Source organism: Pecten maximus, chromosome 11 (genome assembly GCF_902652985.1).
Source record: "Pecten maximus chromosome 11, xPecMax1.1, whole genome shotgun sequence".
NCBI lineage: Eukaryota > Metazoa > Mollusca > Bivalvia > Pectinida > Pectinidae > Pecten > Pecten maximus.
Genome location: NC_047025.1, coordinates 22,260,599 through 22,283,483, shown reverse-complemented (window position 1 = coordinate 22,283,483; position 22,885 = coordinate 22,260,599). Strand labels below are relative to the sequence as shown.

The 22,885-nt window shown below is 37.3% G+C and overlaps 1 protein-coding gene across 4 annotated transcripts; it reads right to left on the bottom strand.

Annotated features, from left to right (window-relative positions):
- Positions 1-36: 36 nt before the first annotated feature.
- LOC117337157 lies at positions 37-22,885 on the bottom strand. 4 transcript variants are annotated; one of them, XM_033897997.1, is made up of 10 exons: positions 22,416-22,885; positions 21,751-21,875; positions 19,098-19,263; positions 18,434-18,532; positions 17,633-18,004; positions 15,919-15,967; positions 13,616-13,729; positions 5,858-5,869; positions 4,884-4,895; positions 37-2,153 (listed from the first exon to the last, which is right to left on the bottom strand). In XM_033897997.1, the coding sequence occupies exons 1-10, from the start codon at positions 22,612-22,614 to the stop codon at positions 1,868-1,870; spliced, it is 1,434 nt and encodes a 477-aa protein (XP_033753888.1). In that variant the 5' UTR covers positions 22,615-22,885; the 3' UTR covers positions 37-1,867. The 4 variants fall into 4 exon arrangements, with proteins under 4 accessions (XP_033753888.1, XP_033753890.1, XP_033753889.1 ...); XM_033897999.1 differs by lacking the exon at positions 4,884-4,895; XM_033897998.1 differs by lacking the exon at positions 5,858-5,869.

The following is a 22,885-nucleotide window of genomic DNA, read 5'->3' as shown; positions in this document are numbered from 1 at the left end:
ATTAGCCCAGAATAAATAAAAAATATAACTAATGAACTAATTTGATGCATTTAATAAATAAGCATATGGTTATAAAAGTAAGATAATTTAACAATCTATTTTTGATAACAATACTGTGACATAAAGTGGTCAACTTTACGTAATGAGACGTCAAACATATTGCCGATATGTTTACTGTACTAACATATGTCTCGGTATACATATATATATAGCAATGAACATTCTCCATCCAATCAGGTCAATCAGACTGATGTTGCTATATAAACATGTACATATCAGCTTTACATAATCAGATCTATATACTTATCAAACACAATGCAGCTATGTATGTACAGACAATATCTTATAAGATTACATCAACAAGAACGCACGAATTTAGACCTACACAGAAAGGACACAGAGGACACAAAAAGACATCGCCATCTAAGGACAAACAGGAAATCTATAGTCTTTGTTCTACACACATATACATGTATATTGAAAACGGGGAAATTGATTAGTTTCCATACAAATAATTACAGGGCCATTACGTATTATAACATGAGCAATCAGTCCTCACATTACCGTGGAGATAGACTTGCATATTATTATTACGGGAATATATTCCATAGCAATTTCTCTTTCCTTCATGTGAAATTGAAAATAAATTTATGAAGCTACAATATTCATATAAAAATATATACTTCTTACTTCGTTTGTCATGCATTACTCCTTTATTATGAATAGTTTTATCTGTCGAATTGGGAACCTAACATATTTATATGTTTAATATTCATGTTTCTATACTAAAAACCTACTACTTGCCACATTAATTGGCATCAAAAATACAGATCAACAGTTGACATAATGAAGGTAATGTGATACTACACGACATATTATTCACATTAAATTACATTCACACACATTATATATATATTACAGGAATGACCGTGTCACTGATGGCAGTTCTTTAAAAAAATAAAATCTTAGAAAACAGGGGCTTACACCTAAAGACAAAGAACATCAAATGTAGAATAAATATGGGAGATAGAAATAAGAAAACAATATGACTAGTTCATCGAAGTGATATAATTAAACATACAAAGGATAAATCAAGATATTTCAAATCGTCATAGAATGTCCGTATCGTCCAATTAGTGATACTATAAAATACACTACCAATTCAGGTGTGTGGACATGTATATAATATCACAGAAGAATAACAGGTGAGATATAAAAAAAAGATACACATAGCAAGTCATCAGACAAGAAAAGAGTTTAACTTAAACAGACAATTTTTCATTATTTCCATAATTGAAGGTGAAAAGCATGTCTTCATCATTCCAACCTATTGATAGTGACAGATTCAGAGATATTTTCACAGAGCGGTTCCTGATACTAGATCTACCAAAAGGACTATACAGTGTATGTAATCTTCCAAACCGAAGACTAGGGAACACCAACCTTGATACATGATATTTTCACAATTTTGTTCAATATTTCACAGTCGGAACTCCTTTCTAATATCATCTACATATAAAAAAAAAATCCGATAAATTCCTAACAGCTTATCCCGATGCTTGTGTTAGACTAAGCCTAGGCGTTCGTGCATTGTCAGTTGGATAAAACTCGCGAGTCTTCATGCGGGGTATTTATTTCCACATTTGTTTGTTCAAAAATGGCCAATATTAAACAAACAAAACAAGTATGACCAACGTCTCTTTTAATGACTAGAAAAGTTTTTGAAATATTCCTATCGCTCGTACAGACCAAAATGCTTGTCACTTCCTTTATCAAACAAACTGCCTGGGTAGAAGTGCTCGTCAGCTTTATTGGGGACATTTGACAGTGGTCGATTAAAGAAGAAATTCGAATTATTATTGAAATTCTAATATGATGACACCGGCATTTTCGAGTTGGGTCTGCCGGTACTTTTCCCCATTCCTATATCCTTCTCTTTGAGATTAAGCCAGTCCTCATAAGTGTCACCCGTCTTCGTCTTACCAAGGGACCTCAGGTACGATCGTAGGTAGCCGGGTCCCTTGTCTACTTTTACGGGAGGAGCAGGTTCTTTGTTCGGTCGGGGAGGTAGGTTATCAGATGTATTCTTCTCCTTCTCTCGCTGTGCCAGCCATGTCTCATATGACTGACTCTTCTCTGCTTCCATGCGCTTCCTTGAAAAGTAACAAGGGAAAATGTAAGGGTGATGTCAATGAGTTTCCTCCTTTTATACTTTCCTACACTTAGTGTATATCGTAATATGTTAACAAAACTTATAGAAGAAATTAGTTCCGCAATTTGTGGTTCACCGATTGTAACACTTTAACACAAAAGACAAGGTGTTATCGGATTTTCAGCACCTAGACGAGTCGGTCGCAGTTTAATAGGTAACAAACACTTCATCTAATGGACAAATTGTCAACAGTTTCATCGTCTTGACGAGCCATCAGATTCAATGTTGGTCTCTCCTGCATGCAGCTTTTGTTTGGAAATGCCATATGGTTAAAGAAAACTTGGTATTGATTTGTCGATCAGATACATTCATGGTCTAGTGAAAAGAATAAAAAGTTCACCAATCTAGAAACTAGCTGATGGTTCACCAGTCTAATTAACGGCTACTGGCGTTGCTGTGAAATACAGTCCACAGTACACTAACCCAGTATATATTGGCCCACGCTTGAACAGCCTACATAAGTCCAGTGATTCAACAGTCTAATGAACATCAGGGCATACTTCAGTAGGGTAATAAACATATATGGGGGTTTAATATGACATGTTAAGACATCATTCGTAAATACTAAAATATTTTACTACAATTCCTGTTACAAAAATATTCCAGATTTTCGGCCATTTCGTCGCCATTCGATCTCTTCAGTTCTATACCTAACTATTTCATAGTATGAGAAAATTCCTGAAAATGGTAGCGCCAGAAAGAAACAAGGTGGTGTTTCGCCCTTTAAGAAAGTTAACACAATAACATCAAACTATCCAGAAAACAATACAATTATAATAAAGTATGGAATAGGGTTAGTTTTTAAGAATGTATATTAACACGACACACAGCAGTAAATTGACGTAAGCATCTGGATATAATTATATCATGTACATATGTCGGCAAAAGTAAACAAAATTATGGTTGCTAATGCTGTCGTTAATGTTCTGTGTTGTATATGTTAGCAGACACACAACTCTGAAAGCTCTTGCTAGCATTATATATGTTGAAATAAAAACACAAAATTATGCAAAAGTATTAGTATTTGCATATATCAAAACGGCATAAAGCACTTTATAGATTTCTGTAAAAGTAAAAACAAGGGCAAATGGCGTAACCATGAAGAAAAAAAAGTTACTTTTTCTAAAGTGTGACAAATATCTGGACATGCCCGCATCCTGGTATATGCGAGTGGAACTAGATCTAATTCGGAGAGTAGTAATACGTTTAGAAACGCTAAGAAATGCTGTTTTTTGGATCATCTAAATCATCTGATGCATTTTCTCTAGTGGTGTTCGCTGAATGCTCTCGGAATCCTTCCAGAATTCTACATTAATTTACCTTCGCTCCCTCATATCCGCCTGGTTAGCCTCAGTATACCAGTATTCCGCCTTAGTTTGGGTAATTTGTCATGGATTAATTTACACATGTACATCACATAGAGACAACTACAAATAATTAAATCAGCATTCGAGAACGGATGGATTGTGTAATAGTCAGATTTGCCTGAAATTTTAAGAGTTCGTCACAACACATGCACGACACACAGGAATCTACCACACGTTTTACACTAGCAAAGACACACGGACATACGTTATATTGTTTACATCAACGGGTAAATACTAAACACCTGGCACAACAGGTATATTGTTTGTAAGAGGCGTGGCACACAGAGTGCGTGTTGTGTATACGGGTATGGATACAACTTGAGGGGAGTCTACGTATACGTGGACACACTGTGAAGAGATAATAAACTGTGTAAGGGGATTCGGTGTCGTGTGACTACAATCAAACGTGACAATATCAATGTTGTCCGAGCAAATAGCCCCGTAAAATATGTTACCATTTCTCAAAGTTATTGACACGATATTGTAGCATATTCGTGAGTTTCCTTAAACTTTCCAACATGATGAACAAATCACTTATTGGAAAGAAAACTGTGGCGGTATCGAAGAGTGGAGTTTTCATGTTTGTTGTATAACGAAATAGACCACGACAGGTTATCAAAAGTGAGGATCAAGAATAGTCTAAAAATAAAACCAAAAAAACATCATGCAATGCTCGCGACTACATCAACTACTTACACACACTGGGTTGAAATTTAATTAAAACTAGATCACAATCTCTGCCGTATTACGTCATTTATTTTGTTTTCGTCGTGGTTTCAGTGCCGTTAGATACCCCGACACTCATGATAAAAACATCAAGTCAGTATCTATAGATCATTACGTATCCTTATGTGGATGAATTCTTGCCAATTTAAAAATCCAAATTGTTTCAATTTAGGATACTTTTGAATATTTTTCTTTTAATCAAAATAATAAATATATCAGTGTTTCCACCTGATATCTGCGTCAGGTCATAAATGTTCTATTTTCTAAGTTTGCATGTATTTTTTTCATTCAGGCCAAATACATTCGTCTCGACTATTTTAACTGGTAAATTTTGGTAAATAATGTTTTATAAATGTAAGGTTTACAATATTCCAGAAAGTAAGTGTACAAATTTGACAGTTGCGTGTATTGGATGATTTATACATTGACCATCAGAGTGTCTAACATTTATACCTACAGAGGATACATTGTAGTTCGATCAGAAACAGAACGTAAGGTAGATGAGTTTGTAATCAAATTTTAATTAGCTTGACTGGATTGGTATACCCGTGTGACACTCCACTCACTCATATACTTACTCCAAATCTTTTCTGAATGGCAAACACAGACGTTTCATAAGTTAAAACACTTTTAAAACGTTGTATGACAGGACACTACTCTACAGTACCATAGAGCGGTACTGTGCTAGCTGTAACAAATTAAATGGCCAGCCTGCTAAATCAGAAGAAATGTACAGTACTACCACATCACCAGAGAATATATGAAGGTTGTCTTTCATCAAACAAAGTCAAATATAAACAGCTCCTTCAGTTGGTTGCTTGCGTTGCTCTGTTGACCATGCATGGAACGCATGAATCCAAAATAAGCTGGTCCCAGTTTCATCAATATTCCTGAACTTAACGAAATTCCTCAACTTAAAATGTTCAATAGGTAAGCATTACAGAGTTTAAGGAACGTTCCTTAACTAAGGTTTTCCCTTAAATTCTGTAGTTCTTTCCTATGGAAGTTTTAGTTAATGAACGCTGACTCAAGGGACGTTGATGAAACTAGGTCCTTATCGTCAATAACATAAGATCTGACATACACAAGTAAATTATGATGATAGCTGATCTCCTTACAGCCTTCGAGAAAAATATTGCTAAAATCATATTCAGTAATCGACTAAAGTCTTTAAAAGATATCAATTCACATATCTTAATTAAATCAACAAAATAAACTGTTGCAGCTACATTGACTTGGCGCCATATAGGATTGGATAACGCGGAAACGAGGACACATGAAAGTTGTGTTGATATATGCAGTGTTATTTGCTCGTTTACAGTTCACCGTTAGGTTTGAAGCAGTTCAGCTATATATATGAACTTGTAACCTGCTCAGGCTGTTAGAGCAGGGCTGACACAATACACTCTTTGTTTACATGAATCACTCAATGATGTAACCGTCACAGCTCGTCATCCATAGGTCAGAAAAAAAACAAAGATATACAGCGAGAAACATGGATAGCTTTGTAAGTCACTCTAGATCAAGCTTTCTATATATATATAATACTTACTCAATACGGCTTCTAAGGAAAACAAGAGTGAAAGTTCATAGATCGTGTCAACCTACCATTGGCATCTTCTAAGAACTGTACATCAACAAGTCAATTAACATATATACATATACAGTAGGTGTGTGTATTGAAACCGACATTTGTGACGCCTCAACATTTTGAATAGCCTAACCGGTGTTACCGTCTGCACTGTGTTGAACCCACTGTCATTGTTGTAAGCATCTTACAAACGTTTCAGGATGTAAGATATAAACTTTGTAATTCTTCCAATTTTTTATTTGATGTTCTTTTGTTTGTTTAGGGTTTTGTGCACTTGGACCAGCTCAGGTTGAGTGGAGGTGGTGATCACGGATCCAATGGACAGTTTGACATACCATTGCACTAACAATGTTATAACCTGGGCCTGGAACATCACCACAGCAAGAAAGTACTGATTTATACACTTTGACCCTCCTCGCTCGTTAGGACACTGAACCCAAAGGTCAAACCTTACGTATTACAGATCCAATGGACAGTTTGACATACCATTGCACTAACAATGTTATAACCTGGGCCTGGAACATCACCACAGCAAGAAAGTACTGATTTATACACTTTGACCCTCCTCGCTCGTTAGGACACTGAACCCAAAGGTCAAACCTTACGTATTACAGATCCAATGGACAGTTTGACATACCATTGCACTAACAATGTTATAACCTTGGCCTGGAACATCACCACAGCAAGAAAGTACTGATTTATACACTTTGACCCTCCTCGCTCGTTAGGACACTGAACCCAAAGGTCAAACCTTACGTATTACAGATCCAATGGACAGCTTGACATACCATTGCACTAACAATGTTATAACCTGGGCCTGGAACATCACCACAGCAAGAAAGTACTGATTTATACACTTTGACCCTCCTCGCTCGTTAGGACACTGAACCCAAAGGTCAAACCTTACGTATTACAGATCCAATGGACAGTTTGACATACCATTGCACTAACAATGTTATAACCTGGGCCTGGAACATCACCACAGCAAGAAAGTACTGATTTATACACTTTGACCCTCCTCGCTCGTTAGGACACTGAACCCAAAGGTCAAACCTTACGTATTACAGATCCAATGGACAGTTTGACATACCATTGCACTAACAATGTTATAACCTGGGCCTGGAACATCACCACAGCAAGAAAGTACTGATTTATACACTTTGACCCTCCTCGCTCGTTAGGACACTGAACCCAAAGGTCAAACCTTACGTATTACAGATCCAATGGACAGTTTGACATACCATTGCACTAACAATGTTATAACCTGGGCCTGGAACATCACCACAGCAAGAAAGTACTGATTTATACACTTTGACCCTCCTCGCTCGTTAGGACACTGAACCCAAAGGTCAAACCTTACGTATTACAGATCCAATGGACAGTTTGACATACCATTGCACTAACAATGTTATAACCTGGGCCTGGAACATCACCACAGCAAGAAAGTACTGATTTATACACTTTGACCCTCCTCGCTCGTTAGGACACTGAACCCAAAGGTCAAATCTTACGTATTACAAAGTAATACATGAAGAAAGGGGTGAGGAACATTTAGGAAGCAAAGAGAAAACAAGTATTCCAAATGTTGCCAAGAACAGTGATTGTTAGAAATATCAAAATGAGCCAAGAATAGAACTACATGGTTCACCCTGGACCCAAAAATCATGGGCCATTTTGATAAGATTTCAGAAATCGTATGGGCCAAAACATAGAAAATTGAAGAAATTTGTGAGTTTTGGTGGGCCATTTTGGAAAATATGGGGCAAATGGTCCCATGGCCCCCTCCAGAGTTATCCCTGGAACTAATTTGAATATTATAAAATATCGCTATCATTTATTTGAATTTATGTTGGCCAAGTAAATACTGTTTCAATATACAGTCTTAGATTAGTATTACATCTAGGAAGATAACTATTTCAATTAACGGAGTACTCCTGTAAAGAAATTACACCTAGGTATTAATGTCTTGCATTCTTCTTTTGAAGTCGTACAGTCTTACATTCAAAAGTTATCTGCTTGCACCAAATTAACCCCATATCACTTCTAACAACCAACAAATCACTTCTATCCGCCACCAAATGAACCCCATGTCACTTCTGTTGTCCAACAAATTAATCCCGAATCACTTCCTTCAACCAATCGATTATTCCCATATCACTTCTGACAACCAATCGATTAATTCATACCACTTCTGTCCACCAACAAAATCAAACCCCATATCATTTCTGTCCACCAACAAATGAACCGCATATCACTTCTGACAGCCAACAAATCATCCCATAACAATTACGACAACCAACAAATTAATCCCATATCACTTCTGACCACCAACAAATCAGTCCCATATCACTTCTGACCACCAACAAATTAATCCCATATCACTCCTGACCACCAACAAATCAGTCCCATATCACTTCTGACCACCAACAAATTAATCCCATATCACATCTGACCACCAACAAATCAGTCCCATATCACTTCTGACCACCAACAAATCAGTCCCATATCACTTCTGACCACCAACAAATCAGTCCCATATCACTTCTGACCACCAACAAATCAGTCCCATATCACTTCTGACCACCAACAAATCAGTCCCATATCACATCTGACCACCAACAAATCAGTCCCATATCACTTCTGACCACCAACAAATCAGTCCCATATCACTTCTGACCACCAACAAATCAGTCCCATATCACTTCTGACCACCAACAAATTAATCCCATATCACTCCTGACCACCAACAAATCAGTCCCATATCACTTCTGACCACCAACAAATTAATCCCATATCACATCTGACCACCAACAAATCAGTCCCATATCACTTCTGACAACTAACAAATCAGTCCCATATCACATCTGACCACCAACAAATCAGTCCCATATCACTTCTGACCACCAACAAATCAGTCCCAAATCACTTCTGACCACCAACAAATCAGTCACATATCACTTCTGACCACCAACAAATCAGTCCCATATCACTCCTGACCACCAACAAATCAGTCCCATATCACTTCTGACCACCAACAAATCAGTCCCATATCACTTCTGACCACCAACAAATCAGTCCCATTTCACTTCTGACCACCAACAAATCAGTCCCATATCACTTCTGACCACCAACAAATCAGTCCCATATCACTTCTGACCACCAACAAATCAGTCCCATATCACTTCTGACCACCAACAAATCAGTCCCATATCACTTCTGACCACCAACAAATCAGTCCCATATCACTCCTGACCACCAACAAATCAGTCCCATATATCACTTCTGACCACCAACAAATCAGTCCCATATCACTCCTGACCACCAACAAATCAGTCCCATATATTACATCTGACCACCAACAATTCAGTCCCATATCACTTCTGACCACCAACAAATCAGTCCCATATCACTCCTGACCACCAACAAATTAATCCCATATCACTCCTGACCACCAACAAATTAATCCCATATCACATCTGACAACCAACAAATCAGTCCCATATTACTTCTGACCACCAACAAATCAGTCCCATATCACTTCTGACCACCAACAAATCAGTCCCATATCACATCTTATCACCAACAAATCAGTCCCATATTACATCTGACTACCAACAAATCAGTCCCATATCACATCTGACCACCACAAATCAGTCCCATATCACATCTGACCACCAACAAATCAGTCCCATATCACATCTGACCACCACAAATTAGTCCCATATCACATCTGACCACCAACAAATCAGTCCCATATCACATCTGACCACCAACAAATCAGTCCCATATCAATTCTGACCACCAACAAATCAGTCCCATATCACTCCTGACCACCAACAAATCAGTCCCATATCACTCCTGACCACCACAAATCAGTCCCATATCACATCTGACCACCAACAAATTAATCCCATATCACTTCTGACCACCAACAAATCAGTCCCATATCACTTCTGACCACCAACAAATCAGTCCCATATCACTTCTGACCACCAACAAATCAGTCCCATATCACATCTGACCACCAACAAATCAGTCCCATATCACATCTGACCACCAACAAATCAGTCCCATATCACTTCTGACCACCAACAAATCAGTCCCATATCACATCTGACCACCAACAAATTAATCCCATATCACATCTGACCACCAACAAATTAATCCCATATCACTTCTGACCACCAACAAATTAATACCATATAACTTCTGACCACCAACAAATCAGTCCCATATCACTTCTGACCACCAACAAATCAGTCCCATATCACTCCTGACCACCAACAAATCAGTCCCATATCACTTCTGACCACCAACAAATTAATACCATATCACTTCTGACCACCAACAAATCAGTCCCATATCACTTCTGACCACCAACAAATCAGTCCCATATCACTTCTGACCACCAACAAATTAATACCATATCACTTCTGACCACCAACAAATCAGTCCCATATCACATCTGACCACCAACAAATCAGTCCCATATCACATCTTATCACCAACAAATCAGTCCCATATCACATCTGACCAACATATCAGTCCCATATCACATCTGACCACCAACAAATCAGTCCCATATCACTTCTGACCACCAACAAATCAGTCCCATATCACTTCTGACCACCAACAAATCAGTCCCATATATCACTTCTGACCACCAACAAATCAGTCCCATATTACTTCTGACCACCATCAAATTAATCCTATATCACTTCTGACCACCAACAAATTAATACCATATCACTCCTGACCACCAACAAATCAGTCTCATATCACTTCTGACCACCAACAAATTAATACCATATCACATCTGACCACCAACAAATCAGTCCCATATCACTTCTGACCACCAACAAATTAATACCATATAACTTCTGACCACCAACAAATCAGTCCCATATCACATCTGACCACCAACAAATCAGTCCCATATCACATCTGACCACCAACAAATCAGTCCCATATCACATCTGACCACCAACAAATCAGTCCAATATCACTTCTGACCACCCACAAATTAATACCATATAACTTCTGACCACCAACAAATCAGTCCCATATCACATCTGACCACCAACAAATCAGTCCCATATCACTTCTGACCACCAACAAATCAGTCCCATATCACTTCTGACCACCAACAAATCAGTCCCATATCACTTCTGGCCACCATCTGACCACCAACTAATCAGTCCCATATCACATCTGACCACCAACAAATCAGTCCCATATCACTTCTGACCACCAACAAATCAGTCCTATATCACATCTGACCACCAACAAATTAATTCCATATCACTCCTGACCACCAACAAATCAGTCCTATATCACTTCTGACCACCAACAAATCAGTCCCATATCACTCCTGACCACAAACAAATTAATCCCATATCACATCTGACCACCAACAAATTAATCCCATATCACATCTGACAACCAACAAATCAGTCCCATATTACTCCTGACCACCAACAAATCAGTCCCATATCACTTCTGACCACCAACAAATCAGTCCCATATCACATCTGACCACCAACAAATCAGTCCAATATTACATCTGACCACCAACAAATCAGTCCCATATCACTTCTGACCACCAACAAATCAGTCCCATATCACATCTGACCACCACAAATCAGTCCCATATCACATCTGACCACCAACAAATCAGTCCCATATCACTTCTGACCACCAACAAATTAATCCCATATCACTTCTGACCACCAACAAATCAGTCCCATATCACTTCTGACCACCAACAAATCAGTCCCATATCACATCTGACCACTAACAAATTAATCCCATATCACTTCTGACCACCAACAAATCAGTCCCATATCACTTCTGACCACCAACAAATCAGTCCCATATCACTCCTGACCACCAACAAATCAGTCCCATATCACTTCTGACTACCAACAAATTAATACCATATCACTCCTGACCACCAACAAATCAGTCCCATATCACTTCTGACCACCAACAAATCAGTCCTATATCACATCTGACCACCAACAAATTAATCCCATATCACTTCTGACCACCAACAAATCAGTCCCATATCACATCTGACCACCAACAAATTAATCCCATATCACTTCTGACCACCAACAAATCAGTCCCATATCACATCTGACCACCAACAAATTAATCCCATATCACTTCTGACCACCAACAAATTAATCCCATATCACATCTGACCACCAACAAATCAGTCCCATATTACATCTGACCACCAACAAATCAGTCCCATATCACTTCTGACCACCAACAAATCAGTCCCATATCACTCCTGACCACCAACAAATCAGTCCCATATCACATCTGACCACCAACAAATTAATCCCATATCACTTCTGACCACCAACAAATTAATCCCATATCACATCTGACCACCAACAAATCAGTCCCATATCACTTCTGACCACCAACAAATCAGTCCCATATCACTTCTGACCACCAACAAATCAGTCCCATATCACATCTGACCACTAACAATTTAATCCCATATCACTTCTGACCACCAACAAATTAATCCCATATCACATCTGACCACCAACAAATCAGTCCCATATCACATCTGACCACCAACAAATCAGTCCCATATCACATCTGACCACCAACAAATTAATCCCATATCACTTCTGACCACCAACAAATTAATCCCATATCACATCTGACCACCAACAAATCAGTCCCATATCACTCCTGACCACCAACAAATCAGTCCCATATCACTTCTGACCACCAACAAATCAGTCCCATATATCACTTCTGACCACCAACAAATCAGTCCCATATCACATCTGACCACCAACAAATCAGTCCCATATCACTTCTGACCACCAACAAATTAATCCCATATCACATCTGACCACCAACAAATCAGTCCCATATCACATCTGACCACCAACAAATCAGTCCCATATATCACTTCTGACCACCAACAAATCAGTCCCATATCACTCCTGACCACCAACAAATCAGTCCCATATCACTCCTGACCACCAACAAATTAATCCCATGTCACATCTGACAACCAACAAATCAGTCCCATATTACATCTGACCACCAACAAATCAGTCCCATATCACTTCTGACCACCAACAAATTAATCCCATATCACTTCTGACCACCAACAAATCAGTCCCATATCACTCCTGACCACCACAAATCAGTCCCATATCACATCTGACCACCAACAAATCAGTCCCATATCACTTCTGACCACCAACAAATTAATCCCATATCACTCCTGACCACCAACAAATTAATCCCATATCACATCTGACCACCAACAAATTAATCCCATATCACTCCTGACCACCAACAAATCAGTCCCATATTACTCCTGACCACCAACAAATCAGTCCCATATCACTTCTGACCACCAACAAATTAATCCCATATCACATCTGACCAACAAATCAGTCCCATATCACTTCTGACCACCAACAAATCAGTCCCATATATCACTTCTGACCACCAACAAATCAGTCCCATATCACTCCTGACCACCAACAAATCAGTCCCATATCACATCTGACCACCAACAAATTAATCCCATATCACTTCTGACCACCAACAAATTAATCCCATATTACTTCTGACCACCATCAAATTAATCCCACATCAGTTCTAACACCAGCAAACTAAGCCATCTCCAGTGTTTCATTAGAATGATGGACATATGACCATGATGGTAGAACTTACTGATCTTCTTCCTCTAATCTCTTCTTGTCTTCTTCTTTCTTTCTGGCATCTATCACTTTTTGCTCTACAGATGTCTTTTTGCCAAGCCATTCACGGAAGGTGATCTTTTTCTTTCTGTTAATGGCAAATGAAATTCATTACAGTTATTACATGAAAGTGATTAGTTTGCCATATATGGGTATCCATGTACATTTAGTTGACTATTTCACATGATTAATACATAATCAATATAAAGTCGAAACTAACAACCAAGATGAAATGATCACTTGTTTAATTTACATATAACTCTCTGAATAAACTAATGACAACTTGATTACATAGTACCTTATCATTCATTCAGGAAATAAGAATTTGCATGTAACATCTATTTTTGACAAGTTAGAGAAAGAAAGGTGACTAAATAGGAAAAATTAACTATTTATGTAACATTCACCTCTCAAAATTATGTTTTATTTGTAAATTTCAATAGTTTTTGAATATTTGCACCATAAAACTTGGAAATATGCCAAATAAACTCAATTGATTCAGTGTTCAGATTTTAGAAGCAGTGCTTGGAATATAAAAACATCAATACTGTAAATGCATGAATGCACTAATATTTATAGGATTTTCCTTCAAGACTTCATTCTAAACTCCATTCTATAGGGGTTAGGATTTCAATGGGATACAGAGAGGATATAACATTGACTTTGGATCACACAAGAAATTTCTGGAACAAATCTGATCATTACTCATCTACTGAGATTTTTTGCAAAATGAAATGAAAATTGTGACATATTTAAATTTGTTTACATATTAGTACCCATGATTCACATTAAATAATAAACTTGTTCAATAAATTCAATATTGTAGGAACCATCATGTGATATCCTCTATTAGGTAGTTGCCTGATAAATTTTATATCATACAAACTTGGAAATCTTGTCTTTCTAAAACTATAAAACATGCACTTTAAATCCCATGTGCTGCCAGACAGAAATACCAGAATACAATCACTTTTCCTGGAAATTCCCAATAGACTTCATATTTAACTTTAAAATTTCCAATAAAACTTGTTCAGCTGCTAGTTGTATCAAAGAAAATATCAAAACCTTTAAGATGAGCGTGATTTAGCTCATGTTCCTTAAAATTTACAGTTTTTCCACCATCCTGTTCTGGATAAAATCAATGACATACCAGTACTATTGCACCACTCACACTTAACTCATACCGAGACCCAGCTCATACGCAGAACACATCAAAACAAGTTCCTATAATGTTCTCCCTTTATGTATTTCAAGCAGAATTTATTTCCTGTAATTTTCAGGGCAAAGTTTGCAGACATTTCAATACATTACCCATGGATCAACAAAGCTTCTCTGCTTTCATGAATAGAAATGTTGTCAAGACTTTTATGAATTTATTAAAACTCAATGGTTAATGATGATTTCTTTCAAATCCCTTAGTAACCTATATAATCATCTCCCACAAAATATAAGCCCAATCCCTTACCAATACAATTTACCTCACTTTACTGAGGTTTGTATTTAATGTAGAAGCTATACCGACCTCCAAATAGAGACTATGGCTATAAAAACTTGTACAAGCTGAAAACCTGTATATATGGACTCTACTGAAAGGTTTCAGTGTAATCATCTATCAGCTTAACAGTTACAAATGACCAGAATGCTAAAGTAAGGGATACATTTTGTTAAATCTACTTCTACCGAAATCAACTTTAATTACATAAAAGACATAGCTTATATATGACATTATTTGATGAAATGGAATCCCTGGTACAGAAAATGCTGCCAAAACCTTTGCAGAATGCTATCTTTATTAAAAGTGATATATGTATATATATATATATATATAAGTATGCATATCCACATGCAGGCAACTGTTAGGAATTGCCAGATGTACATATGTCTGCACACAGCGAAAATTGTTGTATGCCTACTGTACTTTAATTCTCATATCATATTGATCGTTTATTTCAAAATGATCGTTTTGGGAATTCTTCAGCTTTTCTGCAGCCTTTCATCTGATATCTATCATAGTAATAAAATTCCTTACAAGCAGCATTCTATGATCACCTCAGAAATACTGCATATCCATCTCTCAAACGTCCATAAAATACACTGTCTCCATCATGCACTCCCACCCCCCCACCCCCCCTTCCCCAACCCCCCTTCCCCAACCCCAACCCTACCCCACCCTTGCATCACCACCACCTTTTCCATATCATTTCCACCAAGATTATAAAAATAAAAATGCAAAAAAAAAAAAAAAAAAGATATCATGTCTGAACAAAACACACATACCCGGTCTTTTTGGCTCGTTCTTCACGTATTGCAGGCAGCCTCATCCCCCCTGTAAGACCAATGATGAAGGAAAAAAGACAAACATTAAAAGAGACATGAATGCAATTTTTATATAGAAACTTTGAACATAGAGCATTTCTGGATGGAGATAATATATTCTATAAATTTTTAATCAACATTTTTATATCCCAGTCCAGCTATGTATGATAAACCACATTATATCAAAATGTTCCCGAGGATCTCAAGTATAATAATAAACAAGCATACTGAGGATTGCCAGTCTTGGCTCCCACTAGCTATTGCACTAATGATTAATAAAGATGGTGCCATTTGGTGTTAATGTGGGAAAATAATAAGTATACAATCAATTAACTTGTAAATATTTTTACTGTAATAAGATTGTATTGCTAGAATTATGACAGAGGAATTATATCAAATGAAACTAGGATTTTCTAAAACTAGTAATGGTGACCTGGACTTTCCAATTTGAACTTGTTCGGTATGTTATGGTCAAAAACAAGTACATGTGAAGTTGGATCAAAATTCCTCAAGCAAAGAAGCCCCATAGTGCTGAAAGTTAATGGTGACTTTGACCAATAACCCTGACACTCATATTTATCCGAGATATTATGATCCTAAATATATTCTGAAGTTTGATGAAAATCTCTGAGATGTAGATGCTAATGTGCTGAAAAGGATTTTCTAAAAAAAAACAATAACAGCGACCTTGACCTTGACCCAACAACCCTGAAATTCAAACTTTTCCGACATATTATGGTCTTTTTTAATTGTGTTTAGTTTAACAAAAAAAATCTTTCAAGAAATGAAGCTGCTAGAGTGCTAAAAAGGATATTTTTAGAATACTAACAGTGACCTTGACCTTTACCCAACAAACCTGAAACTGGAACTTGTCAGAGATTAATAGAATTGTTCACCCCTTTTGGGGTGAGATAGGGGGATCTCGACCCGAGGGGGAGATTGTTAAATTCCCAAACATGAGGCTTGCCGAGTGTTTGGGAACTTAGCAATCTCCCCCAGAGGGTTGAGATCCCCTATCTCATCCAAAAAAGGGGTGAATGATTATTTTTCTCTTATCCTGTTTTCCAATCGTAGTGTGAACCAAATCCTAACATATGTAAACAACAACACGTGGACGGTGGATGACTAGTGTGATAAGGCTGCAGCAGACACTTATGATGTTGACTTCATACAAAATATAATTCCGAAAAGCTCGTCAAAAAGAACACCAACACTCAGTCAACTCTGATAATTAATACTTATTTTAATTTCTTTTGTGAATAATGCTGAAATTTAACATTCAAAACGTTCCGGGTCAGGTCATAGTGACGTCACCCTATCGAGAACAAGAGCACATTACAAGAGCATGTGTAGCTTGTCTTTTCCCTAGGGTGAGATAAGAAAATCTCACCCCGGTAAAACTGCGGATATCCCTGTCCAGGGTAAGAGAAATTATGATCTTTTATAATTGTGTGATATTTGATCAAAATCACTTCAGGAATGAAGCAGCAAGAGTGCTCACAAACATACATATGGATGTACAAGTATATAAACAGCTGGATGGAGAGGAAAACTATAGTCCCCCCTGGATTAACAAGCAAGCTGTGTAATCTTACCATGGAATTTCTACTTGGTATTCATTGAATCTATGAAAAATTGACATTTAGTTTTCTTTTTGGTTATTAATAATACTTGCCCTTTTGAATGTAATCTCCATCAATATCTATCTCAAAGTCTTCATCGGTACCATTCCTATAGAAACCATTCCTATGTGGAGAGGAACTGACTGGTCGTTTTAGAGGTGAACAGAGACCAGTGCCCTCGAATTCACCTGGTGGTAGAATGTTAGTGTAATAAAGCTGACACTGTCCTCCCTTCAGCCACACAGGAAAAGCCGAGTCAAAATACTGATGAGCCATTCGATCAGGATCATCACTTTTCTGAATGCGCTTTGCACGCTCTTGCCACCGAAATAAGAACAAATGGCGTTCACAACTTTTATGACCAAACTTTGCTGCTATAGACAAAGCAGTCGCACCATCTTCATCTTCAGCATCAATGTCTGCACCTTCATCAACACAAACAGGTGTAATCATTATACAAACAAAACAGGATGTATACCTATATTGTAATCACAAATTAAACTTTATAACAAATAGCACCCCTACACATTTTATACTGTGTACAGACAGAGAAATATTTTTCTTCCATAATTTGTGTCATTTCTTCTATTTTCAGGAAATTTTTATAGCAATTAGAAGATTAGAAATCATTTAAATTAAGTAATGCTGTTCTATATCACATATGACAACAGTAAGATTGTATATCAAAATCCAGTACTGCAATGGTTTCCAATAAATTTCCTCTAATCCTGCTCAAAATAAATCTTAACAGGTACAATAGTAACAAAATCATATGTTATTGACAGTTCAGTGCAAAAATGTGTAATTCATATTTTCCAGAAATAGCAGGTAAAAAGTAAATATTGAGGGGTTACCTTTTTCAAGAAGAACGTCCACTATATGTCCACGCCCCTGAGCAGCAGCCACATGGAGGGCTGTTCTCCCTAAAGGAGTGCAGGCATTTACATCAGCACCTGTAGGGAAAGAAAACCTGGGTTAGCAATGTCATCCTAACTGTACAATTAATTCTTCTTTGCAATTAACACAATCAGCAAACCGCATTGAATGTATAGACCACTGACTCAGGTCAGTGTGTCAAATAGGAGCACACATTGAAGAAGTCCTATAGATCTATGGCAGAATAATGTAAACACAAAAGGCATGTAATCAATTGAATTTTATTTTAAAAGTACATGTACATCATTTAAGGAAAAATACTATTTGTGTCACACAGTTTTCACCATTTGTAAATTGGACTTCAAATAGAACTCATGTTTGAAACATAAATTCACAACCAAATGTGTGTACGAACATGCAGACATAAAAGTTTCACAATTGATCAGTGATGAATGTGAGGTAGTTCTAAGAAATGCTGAGATCATTATTATGAAATTTGTTTTATTATTTATTTGTTGGTTGCAAAGAAACCTTGAACCATTCTCTATTACCTCTACTGTGGTAATCCTGCCAGCCTTACTATGAAATATGTTAAGTGAATGCTTGTTATGGGTTTCATATTTATGAGATTATGATACTCACCACAATCAATTAATTGTTGAACTAGTTTGTCATGACCTCTGTGAGCTGCTATGAACAGTGCCAGAAAGGCCCGCTCCTCTAACCAGATCTTTCTGGCTCGTTTTGTCATGTAATCACTCTGCGGTGTTTTATATGTCGTTGGATTTGTGACACCTAAACTGAACACCTGTGTAGAAAAACATGGAAAAATTTAACGCAAAACTACTTTTACGGGGAGAGGGAGATCCAACGTTCGTGTAGATGGTGCAGTAGAGTTCTGTGTGGCCCAGCAGACGATTTCCACAAGGAATACAAGAGTCCAGCCGTAGTAGTAGAGTAGTCAATAGGTAAAGATGATCATGACAACGTCTTGCTGGGTTAATCGGCTTTAATAAAGAATGTTGACTATAGTTTCGACACATGTGTTGTGTCGTCATCAAAACAAATTTGAATTACTAACATTCAGGTATATGGTTAATAATGCAGTGCCTTGCTTAGCGACAGTAAAAACAAAGCTATTGTAAATGACATAATACACTGTACACAATCACAGGGATAACTCTGGCTCTTAAAACCTATGGGAGATTTTATGAGATTAGCAAAATTCCTATGAGATTTGTCTGTATAAAGAGGTAAAATTTTGAATTTTTTAATGAGATTTTTTTTAAAAACATGGGTAAAAATCCCCAAATCTCTGCCCAAAGTGATCCCTGAATCAAATGACGTCATTAATAGTAGTAAGGGCTGATTACGGGAATAAATTGTTCAATGTTCCGTGTAGAAGACTACACATATTATTTCCGGTTCAGTTTTGTTCAAGAGGGATGCTCTGTCCGTATTCCTCACTAGGGTCATGGCTGAGTCTAGGAGATCTGGAGGTTATCCCCGGTTCCGGAAGTGCAGTGACATCTTTTGACAGTTAATTTCAACAGTTAATTTCAAACTCCGTTAGTGTGGAACATATACGTCGTATTCTCAGGAATTGGCCGTAGGAAATGTTCTTAATCTGTTGACGCGGGTGGCATGATCTGTAGTGGAGATATAGGTGGGCATCGGTCGGCTTGGTGTACAATGTAGAATGCAGGGTGCCATCCTCCTCCTTGATGATAGTGGTATCCAGGAAATTAATCCGGATATAGAACTCACCTCATATGTGAACTTAATAGTGCGATGGTAGCGGTTAAGATTACTCATGAAGGTTTCTAGATCCTCTCGTGAGAAAGTCCATATCATGAACACATCGTCGATATACCTCCACCAAACAAGAGGTTTGAGAGGCTGAGTTCCTAGGAAGTCTGTTTCTAATTTATCCATGAATAGGATGGCAAAGTTCGGAGCACGCTTCATTCCCATGCTCGTTCCTTGCGTTTGGATGTAGTGTTTATCATTAAACTTGAAACAGTTTTTGGTGAGTACGAAGTGGAGAAAGCGTAATAGGATCCATATGAGTGGCTCCTTATCAGTTCTGGTCTCCAATGCCTGTTTGGCTGCTAAAATTCCATCACGATGCGGGATAGAGGTATATAGCGATGAAACATCTGCTGTGACTAGTAGACTATTGGACGGGATTTGTAGGAGGTTATTCAGTTTGCTTTAAAAATCTGTAGTATCTTGAATGTAGATTCTAAAGAGTTTAACATGAAGTTTCCTCAATGTTCTGAACAGAGCGACATTTCCTTCTAAAACTACATTTAGTAAGTATAGGTTTATTGAAAGTACGTCAAATCATGATATTTTTTTCTGGGTGGTATGGGTGGGGTGTCATGACTGGTTTGGTTTGGTTTCATAAAAACAGTACGGGTGGGGTATCATGACTGGTTTGGTTTGGTTTCATAAAAATCCTTAGTACAGAAATCAAAAATGCTTATACTGTACACAGAGACAAAAAATCACAGGTCACAAAGGAGATCATCAAACCAACATTTTATTCATTCTTTAGAAATTTTGAGGATGAAATATTATATGATTGTTTAATCAACAGAAAAAATATGCCAAAGGTTGTTATGAACAGCAAATTCATCTCAGAGCTTTACAAGAGATAAGAGCACTGACATTACCATTATGCTTTCCAACTTTATCTAATTTCGTTATAGTACCCGTTTCCGGTTTTAACCCTAGAGCTGCTACCCCCATAAAATTACGTTTTGCTGTTCGCATGCTATTCCCGTGAAATTACGTTTTAGTCCCTCCATAGTTGAATCCCTGCCTGAAGTAATCAATTTTTTTTAAAAAATTATTAAAATTACATAAAAAATTCACATTTGAAGTAAGTTTAGATTCCTATCTATGTACACACCATACAAGAAAAACAAACTCGTAATCACAAGTGAGAAATACGGTCGTTTGTTTGGGAAACATGGTATTTCCCCAAAACGGCGGTATTTTTAGCCCACAAAACGTCACCAAAAACAGAGATGTGTATTCTAATTAATTACGTCATATCTCTGGGATTTTCGCGCTGAAAATGGCCGACACAGATGTGCAGATTTCCACATGTTTACACAGTATGTTGCTCGTTCCGATGTGATTTTCTTGCATCGTAAACAATTAACAATGGTAGGCTATATTTATACAAGCTACATTTGTATATAACTTCAAAAGATTAAATTTAAGGCACAATTATCCATTCAAAACAAATGTTAGAAGTGACCCAATTTTGGTTTTCTGTCCTTACCCAATCTGCATCATTTGATGATGCTGCATCTATCAGTTCTTTCCACATCGGCCAGACATTTAAATTCAATGTTGCATTTGGAACTATGTCATTGGAACGTATGTCAGATCTGTCAAGTAGGTCACCTGAAAAAAACAAAATTTCAAAATTGAAAATTCTTATTCCTGTACAAATGTACTTACAATTTATATTTGGGAAAAAACTGTTGATAGCATTGGATACAATTTCTTAGTTAATCTAAAAATTAATAAACACTACTCAGTAACAAAAATAGCAAGGCTTTAGGGGAAGGAATCAGCTAGAAAAAATTGTAATAATAACTAAAGCCAGTAAATATGTCAATCAAGACTGAACATAAGTTGTAAAGGCCAATTAATATAAATTATTATCATACCCATGCACTGCAGGTGGATCAGATTAACATATCCCAATAGAAGAGCCAAACAATATGATCAAATCCATGCAATTATTAGTTCCGAAACACAAGACAGATTTCCGACTGATATGATCCCAACATATGTTAAGATAAAATCAATGTAACGGTTCATTTGGCCACTATAAAAACAAACCTTTGGGAATAATCTATAAAATTAATCATACATCTGTTCAACCAAACCTTCTCAAAGGTCATTTTTGACTTCACCATTCAGTGCTTTTTAACTTACCATCATCTAAATAACTAATCCTTTGCATATGGATTGGTATTCCTGTAGCAAATTCCATATATTGCTTCAAGTCCGATATTTTCATGTCACCACTTATACTTTTTAGGGGAAATATTTCTCCAGTATACAGTCTCACATTAATTGTAAAGGCATGTCTCTCCCGGCCTGTCTGCGCACGACTCTTTGCCCGTAGAGCCATTTTTACCTTTCGAATTGTCAGCAGTCAACCACTGTACAGTAATGTCAAATATTGTCAACTCTCATGCACTGTTAGTTTCATAACATACTTTCTCTTCCCTTGTCAATGCAACGAAACACAAAGTCAGTCAGTTTCCATGAGTCCAAGATTTTCATATATATCAAATGTTTACTTGATGCATAATTATGTAGACGTTTCGGTACGCCACATGAAGAAAGTCTTCGCTGTTTTGCCGGTTCATTTCTTAACGTCTTCCTCCATATTGTTTACA